The sequence below is a fragment of the Bos indicus x Bos taurus genome, chromosome 6, assembly GCF_003369695.1.
Source record: "Bos indicus x Bos taurus breed Angus x Brahman F1 hybrid chromosome 6, Bos_hybrid_MaternalHap_v2.0, whole genome shotgun sequence".
Classification (NCBI taxonomy): Eukaryota; Metazoa; Chordata; class Mammalia; order Artiodactyla; family Bovidae; genus Bos; species Bos indicus x Bos taurus.
Genome location: NC_040081.1, coordinates 22,403,490 through 22,417,613, shown reverse-complemented (window position 1 = coordinate 22,417,613; position 14,124 = coordinate 22,403,490). Strand labels below are relative to the sequence as shown.

Genomic DNA, 14,124 nt, shown 5'->3' with positions numbered 1-14,124 from the left:
TCTTTGCATGAAATGTTCCCTTGGTATCTCAGATTTTCTTGAAGAGATCTCTAGTCTTTCCCATTCTGTTGTTTTCCTCTATTTCTTTGCATTGATCACTGAGGAAAGCTTTCTTATCTCTTCTTGCTATTCTTTGGAACTCTGCATTCAGATGTTTGTATCTTTCCTTTTCTCCTTTGGTTTTCGCTTTTCTTCTTTTCACAGCTATTTGTCAGGCCTCCCCAAACAGCCATTTTGCTTTTTTGCATTTAGGAAACCTTGCCTGCCCCAACCCTCCCAAGCCCCACATTAAGTATCACTTTATGTTTCATTCTGAAACACATTTATTTTCAGAATTAAGTCACATGCCTAACCCTAGGTGAATCACTGGCAAAGGAGAATAGGATTAGTATAACCAATTATGACTCAGTCCCTGGGGCTGGACATGTAGCCACCTCTATTAGTAGAGAAGATGTAGCTGTAGAATGCCCTGCCAATAATGTCTGCTCCAACTACAGGAAACATGTAAACTGTCTCCCAGGATCCAGTAAATTTTACAAAAGCCATAAAAAGTAACCATACCAGAGTAAGAACAAGAGGGTTGTTCTCACATACATTATGAGACAGGAATGAGTAGTAGCTTTCAACCAGCATTTCCATGATCCCGACATCCCATTTCCCCAGATTTCTAGGCCACTTTGGTGGTGGTGTCATCCTTTGTACTCACTCATTGCATACATGGCACGAGCTGGTACTCAATAATCCTGTGCAAATACTAAAGCCTGACCTAAGGGATTCAGTTTGCATCGCTGTTGCAAACTTTTTTTTCCCATGGTAGGATTCAGTAACCCACATCTAAAGAAAAAGAGGAGAGACAGTTATAAAACATGATAATACAGTGATGTGATACCCTTATTTCTTCAAAGCCTGTTCCCTGTTTGGCCCCTATTCAAGGGCTGAGAGATGTCATGGCAGCCAAGCTCCTTTCAGCTTATTGATCACAAACTTAAGAGATCCACCTAACGGACCACCCAGTCCTGTGCTTTTTTCTTCCTTGTGCATTAATTACAGTGACAATCTTGTAAGACTGCTTTCTCAACTGACATTTTTTCACTTTAAAATTTTCTTTTTAAAAAATTTTTATTTAATTGGAGGATAATTATTTTATAATATTCTGATGGTTTGTGCCACACGTCAATATGAATCGGCCGTAGGCAGACGTGTCCCCTCCCTCCTGAACCCCCTTCCTCTCTCCCCACCCCACCCTTTCAGGTTGTCACAGATCATGGGCTTTGGGTCCCTGCGTCATACATCAAAATCCCACAGGCTATCTGTTTTATATACGGTAATATATAAGTTTCAATGCTATTATCACAAACTTTCAAAAAACTTTAAGTGTTGAACAAGATGGCCTTATCCAACATGCTCCCTCATCAGGGTCATGTTAGCCTTAAATGAAGTGTCACCAGCTGAAATGACCTTATCTGTTTACTTGCTTCTTGTCTGTCTCCCCCTACAAGGGCAGTCCATGACAGCACAGACTTTCCTGCTTTTTTCATTGCAATATCCCTGAGGACGAGGTCAATGCCTGCTCAGTGTTTCTTAATAAGGGCTTGGTAAATGAATCAACTGAAGGAGGGCACGGCAACCCACTCCAGTATTCTTGCCTGGAGAATCCCCAAGGACAGAGGAGCCTGGTGGGTGGATACATTCTTAAGTTAAACAGTCTTTACAGTCAGAATATAAATGTCTTAACGGTGGTCTGGTCTGTGACTTTAACAGTTTTGTACCATATCACTCTGGTACCTTCCAATAAGTCAATTAGAAAACAGGCCATCTTCTCTTCACTTGAAAATGTTACAAAATGCCGTTTCTGCCTAACACTTTTAAATTTATGCTCTTACTGAACTGATAAGACTGTGTGAACAGTCAAGGCAGACTCGGGAATATTTTGAAATGCACTGAATTTCCCACACAAACAATGCTGCCTTGTTTCTCTCCCTAAATCTTACCAAGTTGGAGGATAAGTTTCAAATCTGAGAACCAGAGATAGTCTCAGAGAATGTTCTGTCTCAAGTCACTGTCACTTTAGGAATGCTTGGGAAATATATCTATTTCTCCTGAAGTCTAGTACACTTTCATTCCAATAGAGAACAAACTCTTCCTATTTCTTTTCCAAAGCCAAAAGAGGAAAAAAAAAAAAAAAAACCGAGAAGAGTTACAGCGAGTGTGATTAAGAAAATTATCATTTTTATTGTTTTCTTCACTTTAAAATCGGAAGATGGAACCCCATGAGCTGACCTTTCTCCATCTTGCTCCCTGGAATGTGGTCTGTAACCACACAGCAGAAGGATCTGAGCCTGGTCTTCCCATTCCATTAACATTTGCAAAACCACCAACAGAAGAGGCTTCTCAGAGATCCAAAGCCCAGAGTAAGTACCTCCAATTCTATTTCAGCAAATGTGGCAAAACAAATCTACTAAAATGGTAGAAACGACTAACCTCAGTGCTCACATGAACTGTGGAAGAACATTTTGGACGTGGCTATTCCCTTACAGAAACGGTGTGTATACACATTCCAGCACAGTTCTCTCCTCTTATAAACCACTGTCAGCAAATATTTATGTCTATTCATTCATTTATTCTTCCTTTATAAATTCATTCATTTCTGATATCTTCCCCCTATCTTTTATTTATTTATTTTTTTCCTTTTTTTTTCCTAATTTTATTTTATTTTTAAACTTTACATAATTGTATTAGTTTTGCCAAATATCAAAATGAATCCGCCACAGGTATACATGTGTTTCCCATCCCGAACCCTCCTCCCTCCTCCCTCCCCATACCATCCCTCTGGGCCGTCCCAGTGCACCAGCCCCAAGCATTCAGCATCGTGCATCGAACCTGGACTGGCAACTCGTTTCCTACATGATATTTTACATGTTTCATTGCCATTCTCCCAAATCTTCCCACCCTCTCCCTCTCCCACAGAGTCCATAAGACTGTTCTATACATCAGTGTCTCTTTTGCTGTCTCGTACACCGGGTTATTGTTACCATCTTTCTAAATTCCATATATATGCGTTAGTATACTGTATTTATGTTTTTCCTTCTGGCTTACTTCACTCTGTATAATAGTGCCTTGAGGAAGGGGATTAAGATGGTGAAGTGGGGGGACCTGGAGCTTACCTCCTCCAACGAACACATCAAAAATACATCTTCACGTGGAACTCACAGAAAACTGGGAACGGGCCGAAGAAATCCTTTACAACCAAAGCTGCTAGAAAAATCTCCATATAACTGGGCAGGACAGAAAAGAGCATCAGGCCAGGACGTGTGGTCCTGGGAGAGATCTGTCAGGAGGAGAAGGCGCACGTGGCTGGACCATTGCCCCGAGGAGTGAGCGGGTTGGGTCATTACCTGGGCATCCAAGTCCTGGGCTCTTGAACGGAGGAGACAAGCTCTCTCGCCCATCGGGAAATGTGCTGAGACAGACAGAAGGGCTGGAGCAGCCTAGACTTTACTCGTGAGGAATGTACACACGGGCAGACCTGCTTACAATCAGGGCAGAGAGAGCCTTGGCCTGGAGGCTGCCACCTCACCACACGTCCCAGTATGAAGGGTCAGACGACCTGCCCACTCCATACCACAGCCTGGCGTGCGATCTGGGCAAAGGTTGAGTCTAGATACACAGAGACAGGCTAGGGAGCCTGCAGTGTGAGCCAGGTAGAATCACCGAGACCACCGTCAGCCTGCACTCCGGGGTGACGGGTGCAGCCACGACAGAGCAGCAGCTAAGCTCCAAATCTTGGGAGCTTAGCTCCCAAGGAGCTAAGGAGCCCGAGGAGCACGCAGGAGTCATTTCCCAGAGAGAGCACCCTGGTTCCACCCACTTCACACCGTGGCTTAGCACTAGGTCCAGGGAGAAGTCTGCCACACGGGGCAGCCCTCAGGTAAAACACAGTCACCTCAATTCCATTCCTGTAGACGGAACCCCCCCAACTCCCAGCCCCAGTCTACTCCTCACCACAGCCTAGCGCTAGACCTGGGACAAACACAACAGAGAAGGAGATGTGACCTTGGGTTGCTTTTAAGCAGAATCGTGGATGTCTACACAGGTGGCACGTGGGTCCCCTGTGAGCACACAGGCCTCGCTTCAGCGGCATCTTTAGGGCAGGGCACACACAGGGAACCAGCCCTCAGGGCTTTGATTCCAACAATCATTATATGCCAATAAACTGAACAACCTAGAAGAAATGGACACATTTCTAGAAACTTACATCCTACCAAAACTGAGTCAAAAAGAAATAATTTGAACACACTGATAACTAGAAGTGAAACAATTTGTAATTAAAAAAAAAAAAAACCATCCCTCCAAACAAAAGTCCAGCACTGGACAGCTTTACTGAGGTATTCTACCAAATAAACAAAGAAAAACTTATACCTATCCTACTCAAACTGTTCCAAAAATCTAAAGAGGAGGGTTCTTGTTCAATTGCTCAGCCGTGTCCAACCCTTTGCAACCCCATGGACTCCACTATGCCAGGCTTCCCTGTCCTTTACTATCTCCTAGAGGTTCCTCAAACTCATGTCCATTGAATCACTGATGCTGTCCAACCATCTCATCATCTCATCCCCTTCTCCTCCTGCCTTCTATCTTTCCCAGCATCAGGGTCTTTTCCAATGAGTCAGTTCTTTGCATCAGGTGACCAAAGTATAGGAGCTTCAGCTTCAGTATCAGTCTTTCCAAAGAATATTCAGGACTGATTTCCTTTAGGATTGACTGGTTGGATCTCCTTGCAGTCCAAGGGACTCTCAAGAGTCTTCTCTAGCACTACAGTTCAAAAACATCAGTTCTTCAGTGCTCAACCTTCTTTATGGTCCAACTCTTACATCCATACATGACTACTGGAAAAACCACAGCTTTGACTATACAGACTTTTGTTGGCAAAGTGATGTATCTGCTTTTTAAAATGCTGTCTAGGCTTGTCACAGCTTTTCTTCCAAGGAGCAAGTGTCTTTTAATTTTATGGCTGCAGTCACCATCCGCAGTGATTTTGGAGCCCAAGAAAATAAAGTGTCACTGTTTAGAACACTCCCAAATTCATTCTATGAAGCTACCATCACCATGACACCAAAACCAAAGACATAAAAAAAAAGAAAACTACAGCCAATATCTTTGAGGAATAGACACAAAAATCCTCCACAAAATATTAGCAAACCAAATCCAACAATACAAAGGATCATAAACCACGATCAAGTTGGATTTGACAAAATTCAACATCCATCCCTGATAAAAAAAAAAACTTTCACCAAAGTAGGAGAGGAGAAATTTCAACATAATAAAGGCCATTTACAACAATCCCAGAGCCAACATAATATTTAACGGTGAAAACCTGAGAGCCTTCCCACTAAGTTCAGGGACAAGACAAGGATGCCTACTCTCATCAGTACTATTTAGCATAGTAATGTAAGCTACAGCAATCAGACAAGGAAAAAAAAAAAAGAGGCATCAAAACTGGAAGGGAAGAGGTAAAACTGTCACTATTTGTAGGTCACATAATACTCTACGTTGTTGTTCAGCTGCTCAGTCGTGCCCAACTCCCTGCAACCCCATGGACTGCAGGACCCCAGGCTTCCCTGCCCTTCACCATCTCCCAGAGCTTGCTCAAACTCATGTCCATTGAGTCAGTGATGCCATACTCTTATGTAGAGAACCCTAAATTCTTCTCACAAAGACTATTAAATGAATTCAGCAAGGTAGCAGGATACAAGATTAACATACAGAAATCTGTTGCATTTCTTCACACTAATAACGAAATATTAGAAAGTAAAAAAAAAAAAAACCATTTAATATCCTGTCATAATATAAAAAATATCAAAATACCTAGGAATAAACTTAATTGAGAATGTAAAAAACCTATACACTGAAAATTATAAAATATTGATAATGAAAACCGATGGTGATTCAAATAAATGGAAAGATAATCCATGATCTTGGATTGGAGGGATTAATACTGTTAAAATGGCAATACTACCCAAAGCAATCTGCAAATTTAATGCAATCTCTATCAAAATACCCATGATATTTTTCACAGTAGTAGAATAAGAAATCCTAAAATTTATATGGAGCCACAAAAGATCCTAAATTGTCAAAGCAAACCTGAAGGGAAAAAAAGCTGAAGGCATAACCCTTCCACACCTCATACTATATTACAAAGCTACAAAACAGCATGGATTTACCCAACAGACATACAGATCAATGGAGTAGAATAGACAGCCCAGAAATAAATCTATGCACCTATAGTCAACTAATCTATTAACACAAAAGGAGTAATAATATAAAATGGAGGAAAGAATGTCTTCAAAAAGTGGCGCTGGAAAGCTACATATAAATCAATTAAAATTAGAACACACCCTCACACCATATACAAAAATAAAATCGTTTAAAGATCTAAATATAAGACATGACACCATAAAACGCATAGAAAAGAACTAAGATTGGTCCCCTAAGCAAGGCAAAAGAAATAAAAGCAAAAATGAACAAATGGAACCTAGTGAAACTTAAAAGACTTTGCACAGCAAAGGAAATGAACAAAATGAAAAGATAACCCACTTCACGGGAGAAAATATTTGCAAGTAATATGACCAATAACTGGCTAATATACAAAATGTATAAACAGCCCACACAACTCAATATCAAATAACAGTCCAACCAAAATCAAGACCTAAACAGACATTTCTCCAAAGAAGACATACAGACGCCAAAAACCATACACACACACAATGCTCCACATCACTAATTATTAGAGAAAGGCAAATCAAAACTACAATGAGATTATCATTTCACACAGGTCAGAATGGCCATCATTAAAAAGTCTACAAATAATAAATGCTGGAGAGGATGTGGAGAAGAGGGAACCCTCTTACATTTTTGGTGGAAACGTAAATTGGCCCAAACACTATGAAAAACAATATGGAGATTTATTTTAAAAACTAAAAATAGAGTTGCCATACGATCCAACAAATTCTACTTCTGGGCATATATCTGGCAAAAACTCTTAACTGAAAAGATGCACTCACCCCAATTGTAAATAGCGCTGCTACTGCTAAGTCGCTTCAGTCGTGTCTGATTCTGTGAGACCCCATAGACAGCAGCCCACCAGGCTCCCCCGTCCCTGGGATTCTCCAGGCAAGAACACTGGAGCGGGTTGCCATTGCCTTCTCCAATGCATGAAAGTGAAAAGTGAAAGTGAAGTCGCTCAGTCGTGTCCGACTCTAGAGACCCCATGGACTGCAGCCCACCAGGCTCTTCCGTCCATGGGATTTACAATAGTGCTATTTACTATTAAATACTATTACATAGTGTAAGTTTACTATTTACAATAGCTAAGACATGGAAGCAACCTAAATGCCTATTGACAGGTGCACAGACAAAGATGTGGTAATGTTTATACTGGGTTGGCCAATGTTCATTCAGGTTTTCCTACAACATCTTACAGAAAAACCCAAATGAACTTGGCTAATCAGATACAATTAAATATTACTTGATCATAAAAAAGAATGAAATAATGCCATTTGAAGCAACATGAATGGACCCAGAGATTATCACACTTAGTGAAGCAAGCCAGAGAAAGACAAATATTATATCCTATAACTTCTTCTGGCATCTTAAAAAAAAATGCAATCGAATCTATGTACAAAACAGGAACAGACTCACAGACATAGAAAACAAACTTATGGTTAGCAAAGGGGAGAAGGAGAGGGAAGGACAAAACAGGATGTGGGATTAACAGATACACACTGTTATATATAAAACAGACAAGCAACAAGGATTTACTGTATAGCACAAGGAATTATATTCAATATCTTATAATACTCTATAGCAGAAAATAATTGAGTATATATATGTGTGTGTGAATCACTTTGCAGTACACCTAAAACTAATGCAATATTGTATTAACTATACGTCAGAGTAAAAAAAGAAAAAAAGAATCTGCCTTTATTTGCTTCATTTTTACCCTTGCTTCATGTACTAATTGGGTGATAACGATGTTTGAAAAGTACAACCACCACTTAGCATTTATTTTGTTCCAGACCCTATCTGTTTAATCTTTACAACTACCTTTGAAGGTCAGAGATAATCATCTCCACTTAACAGATGAGAAAACTAAAATCTAGAAGGCCAAGTGGCTACCCAAGGTCACAGAGCCAATAAGCCTCAGAACCTGGATTCCAACTCAAGTCAGTGTGGCTGGAAGCCCTGCCCTCTTTAGACAACAGGGTCGCACCCAAGACGGTGCCTCCATTCACAGAGTGGTCACTAAGTGTCAGTACTGGGCCAAGCCCTTGAGCCACATTTTTAATTTATTCTTCAAAACACACAAGGTGGGGGTAATTATTCCCATTTCACCAGAAGAAGACTGAACATAGAGGTTAAATTACTTGATTAAGGCTACAGAGCTAGAAAGGGCAGAATTGCAATGTAAATTCTGCCCATCAACCTCAAAGCCCAACTCAGAGGGCACCTGGAATAGAAAAATGCTCTAGTTAATGGAGAGGAGGGTGCCCCCTGCCCACCCAGCAACAGTGACAAGAAAGTGATATAATATTTATCAAGTAAGAATCTTCTGGGTTACAGTCCTAAGTCCCAGTCTTTCATACAGCTTAAAAGCTGTATGAAATATATATTTCATATATATATATGAAAAGCTGTATATAAATATATATTTTGAAATAACACATAAAATGAGGGAACTCTTAAATACTGAAGGAGAGGAGTGGGTTGTCTGCATTTATTTTCTTCTTAGTCTCTGAACCATGGCCAAAAGTTTCTTAGCTTTAAAACCAAAATATTACCTATTTAGTCTTGATTCTAAAGCCAAACTCTCACCTCCAGTAAATTCCATAACCAATTACTTGATTCTTCTTCTAGAAGACCCTTCAAATATCCTGGTCTAGATTCTTCAAACTCTCCCAGTTTATCAAGTGGACTAAAAACCTGGCCAGAGCTAAATGGAAATTAATGCTTTGCATGATACTGGGCACAAATGAGTGTTCATGGAATGGGGAAATAAGTCACAGACGGAACACCAAATTGTCAATGCAATTTATATAATCTTAAATTTTTATATATTTCAAACTTACAGAAAAGTTGCAAAAGCAGAACAAAAATATTCCTATACACCTTTACTCAAATTGACTACTTATTAACATTTTGCCCCTTGCTTCACTATCAATGTAATTTTATAAACAGGATGATGAGAACAAAATGATTTCATAGCAATTATAATTAATCAGTGTTTTTTAAAATGGTTCAATCTCAAGTTAAAGGCAATACCACTTTGCTGCCAGGCTCATCACATGCAAATCAAACCATAGCCTTGAACTGGAAAGTTCATTGGACTTAACCAAATCTGAAGCCCATACTTAATACAGGTGACCACTTATGTCAGGACACCCAAAAGTTTCCAACATGATCAAGGTGATGTCCATTCCAATGTGAGTTTTTTTTTTCCCAAAGAAGAATCACTAATTGCCTTTGAAAAAATAAATTATTATTGTTAAAACAAATATTTTATTAAAAAAAAAAACCCTCACAAATGAAAAAAGACTCCTACTCAAAAAGTAATCGAATGGCAATAATCAATCCCACCAAACTTTCCAGCATCAACAACCAATATGGCTACCACCCAGACATCTCTTTCTGTTGCAACATCTGAATCTCTATTTCCTCTGGAAATAATGACAAAGCAGTTTCATTTCAATCGTTTGGTATTTCTCAAAGCTATCCTGAGGGGCCTACATGCCCTCACAATCTTCCACATTTGATTCCACAGATACCACAATGGTCATTACTGTGATTCCCTTAAGGGCTACCTGGGAGTGTGCCTGTAATTCTCTTAAAGGGCTACTTGGTCATGTTCCTGTGATTCCCTTAAAGGACTGCGTGTGGACAGGACCTCCTTTGGGGGTAGGAGAGACAGTTGGGTTAGAACTGATTCACGTGGTGCAAAAGGTGCAAAAGGAAGAGCTAAAGACACAGCCCTGGTGCAGACGGAACAGCACCCAGGCACCGCTTTGTTGAGAACATCACCTGAATATACACAGCCTTCCCTGGGAGAACCAAGTGGCTAACCAGACACCTGACAGCAAGCAGATGCATTTCCTGGCTTCTTCAACTTGTTTCTAGTTGCCTTCAGCTCTCTAAAATACAACCTGATTCCCTCAGTAAGTATCAGCCAGTGAAGTCACATGAAAAGATTGCTCCAATTCACTCTTGCTGGTGGGTTTCCAAGGGTAAAAGAATACAGTCCGTGTCTTCTCAGTCATGAGGAAACCATTGTCACTGAATCTCCCTGGGATGCTTCCTACATCCAACCAAACAAAGGGAGCGACAGCTGAGGTTTTCAGATCAAAAACAAATGTGTCCCCTTGCTGCGAGATGGTGGCCTGAAAGAAAAAGATAAATGAAGTGAAGGTGGAGAGCAGAACTTTCTGTTCTACATAGCTAACACAGAATGCACTGCCTACAACCTTGGTTCCATTACTGCTAAAGTAATATATTCCATGCACTGTGTCAGATGCTAAAAAAAAAAAAATACATGGAAATTTACTGAAGGCTGTGGAGAATTACCAAATTGTAATCTCACATCAGGGGTAGAAATATGTGGTCTCCAAAGATTCAGGAGAATATTTCACAGGAAGCTCAGAGCTTTGTAGCTGTGTATCTTTTCCTCAGGGTCTCATCAAGAGAGGCACATTTCTGCAGCAAGACTGGTGATTTTAATGACTTGCTCAGGATCTGTCTGGAGCTGATTGTGGAGCACAGCCATGGCACCCACCTTTTGGTCTTATGAGGAGACCCTGCGGTCCAGACAGCAGCCAGCCAGGCATCTCCAGAAGCTATCCCACTACAGCTGGTGCTTTTAATGCATCATGGGTAAAGTCACTTTACGAGCACCTCAAACGTGTGTGAATCCCACACAATACAGCAAAAGCGAGTGTGGTGTAAGTCTGGTCACCCGTCAGCCTCTTGGCACAGGCTGAGAGTGAGGACAGCTACTCCCTGGAAGGTGGGGTTTGTGAGCCTCTCTCACTGTGAGTACACAGCTGAGTGGGACCTGGTAATCAAGCCATGCATTTGTCACAAAACAGAATCCTTCAACATGCATACATGCCATGCCATAGGTTTGACATTATAGGCTATGTGTGACATAAAGAATATCCAAGGGCAAATTTTACTATATATAACTTAGCCTGCTACATCATGCAGGGTTCTGCATTGTCAACAAGAAATCCCACATTGGTAGGGCTTCCCTAGTGGCTTAGCTGGTAAAGAATCTGTCTGCAATGCAGGAGACCTGGGTTCCATCCCTGGGTCGGGAAGATCCCCTGGAGAAGAAAATGGCAACCGACTCCAGTATTCTTGCCTGGAGAATCCCCATGGACAGAGGAGCCTGGAAGGCTATAGTCCATGGGGTGGCAAAGAGTCAGATGTGACTTAATGACTCTACCACCACCACCATCACTACTTTGGTAGAAACAAGAATAGAAATTTAAAGAGAGCTACCTAATACACTTTAAATTTCTTTTCTTGCTTCTACCAAAGTAGTGATGGTGTCAAATTCCCAAATCATGCTGCCCACTCATTCCAGTGAAGACCCTAAAGCAGTCACAGGCACACAGTTCACGTGGCTGGCCCTGGCCACTACCAAGGCTGCAGGAAGGCAGCTACTCTCCTACTCTGCAGGAACAGCTACTCTGTTCCAAGGCCAAGGCCAGAAGGGACACTGGCGCCCACTCACTCTTGTTGGCGCCTTCTTCTAATTGGAAATCTCACTTCTGCATTATCTGACAGCAGAGCAGGGAGCTCAAGCTTGTACTCTGGCTCAAGGCCCCTGGGGATGCCCCAGGGGATAGAATTAATGCCTGGCTATGTTAAGCCTGACAATGTTAACTATCATTACTATTATTGTTGCTACTGTTATTACATCTCTTCAGGATGTAATAAGGATCCCTTTAGGATGGGAAGTATCACTGAAATACAACTGAGATAGGACAGAGAAAGAAGGCCTGCTCCTTTCCCACTCCCAGCTGTCTCAAGGTAATAGAGACCTAGATGAGAAAAGAAGAAAGATTTCAAAATCTTGTGTACAGACTACAAATTTGTCCAGTAATAGTTTTGTACTTTTTTCTGGAAAGAAGCCATGTAAACGTATGTCATTTCCTTCATATCTGCTCTACATCGGATGTTACAAATAAGTTAGATTTCCTTAAGGGAACATTTTACTATTAACTAGGAAGGAAGCTATGTTTTCATTCCAAGGACTGAGTTTTGATATTTCTAAACCAAATGTAAAAAAATCCTCTCAAGTCTTTTCAATGAAGTCTAAAATAAACTTATAATTGGTTAAAAATAGAGAATGAAACTTTCTAGAAACATACTTTCAATCACCATGTGGAGGTGGGGGAAGGAAGGAAAGGTTTTCAATCAACTAGATAGATTCCATATTTTCCAGCTACACGATTTTTACAACACAGCCTATCCTGATCATCCCATTTTTTTCTTGATAATGACAAAGAGATCTGGTGATTAAGCAACTTGAAAGTAATAAATCATAGTGGAGAGTGAAAGTTTTTTACATTAATAGACTCTCCTTAAAAATGCAAAATTAAGGGTGCTTTTATAGTATGGCTGAGTCCCTTTGCTGTCCACCTGAAACCACCACAACATTGTTAATCGGGTATACTCCAATACAAAATTCAAAAGTTTAAAAAAAAGACACGGAGAAGATTTAAATGCATGTTGTTAAGTAAAAAACAGCCAATCTGAAAGAACTACATTCTGGAAAAAATAAAAATATGTAAATTGCCAAAAGATCAGCATTTCCTAGGGATTGAGGGGAGGGAAAGATAAAGGAGGGCTTTCCAGGTGGCTCAGCAGTGAAGAACCTGCATGCCAATGCAGGAGACATGGGTTGGATCCCTGGGTCGGGAAGATCCCCTGAAGAAGGGAATGGCAACACACTTCAGTATTCTTGCCTGGAGAATCCCATGGACAGAGGAGGCCTGGTGGGGTTGCAAAGAGTCAGACACGACCGAGTGACCAGGCACAAGCAAAGATAAAGGAGGCAGAAAGCAATGGATGTAGAGCAGTGAAAGTACGCTATATGATACTGTAACAGATGTTACATGTCACTGTCACTTAGCCACTCAGTTGTGAGGAAGAGTGGGTTGCCATTTCCCTCTCCAGGGAATCCTCCTGACCCAGGGATCAAACCCATGTCTCCGGCTTGGCAGATGGATTCTTTACCACTGAGGCACCAGGGAAGCCCACAGGTCACTGTACATTTGTCAAAACCCATGGAACACACAACAGAATGAGTGTACCCTAATGTAAATTATGAGCAGGGGCTGCTCTCTAGTTGCAATGCGAGGGCATCTCACTGCAGTGACCAGACCCCACTTGCTACAACTACAGAAAAGCCCATGCAGAAACAAAGACCCAGCACAGCCAAACAATGAATAAATAAACAGCTAAAATTAAAAAATTATTAAATGTCAAAGCTATCACAACATTGTTAATCAACTATACTCCAATATAAAATAGAGAGTTAAAAAAAAAAAGAGAGAAGAAATCATTTGTTAAATTAAAAACAAAAGAGTGCTTTTACTGGGCTCTGACACTTCCTGGCTACAAACTGAACAGTTACTCGCCCCACCAAACAGGCTGGTGTGTGTGTGCTGAGTCATGTTCAACTCTCTGTGACCCCACGGAGTGTAGCCTACCAGGCTCCTCTGTTCATGGGATTCTTCAGGCAAGAATACTGGGGTGGGTTGCCATTTCCTTCTCCAGGGGATATTCCTAACTCAGGCATCAAACTCACGTCTCTTGTATCTCCTGCCTCGGCAGGCAGATTCTTTACCACTGAGGCACTTGCGAAAGTGAGTAAGTGAGACTTTCTCACTTACAAGTGCAGGTGGTAATACTTCAGGGCTGGTGCAGTAAAGCCCCCAGGTCAGAGCCTGGAACCCAGCAGAGGAGCAGTCAGCGGGGAGGACCCTGCTGCCTCGCCCTCCGCTGCGCCAGCCTGACAAAGAGAGGTGATGGGACCACCGGCATAGCAGGCATCGTAAACTTTGACAA

At 41.3% G+C, this 14,124-nt stretch overlaps 1 protein-coding gene across 2 annotated transcripts in view; it reads right to left on the bottom strand.

Annotated features, from left to right (window-relative positions):
* Positions 1–9,072: 9,072 nt before the first annotated feature.
* Positions 9,073–14,124, bottom strand: part of MANBA (mannosidase beta) — a 128,425-nt gene continuing 123,373 nt past the window's right edge. For both annotated transcript variants that reach the window (XM_027543960.1, XM_027543961.1), the window contains exon 17: positions 9,073–10,427. In XM_027543960.1, coding sequence (XP_027399761.1) covers positions 10,203–10,427 — 225 coding nt within the window. In that variant the 3' untranslated portion in view covers positions 9,073–10,202. The remainder of the gene's footprint in view (positions 10,428–14,124) is intronic.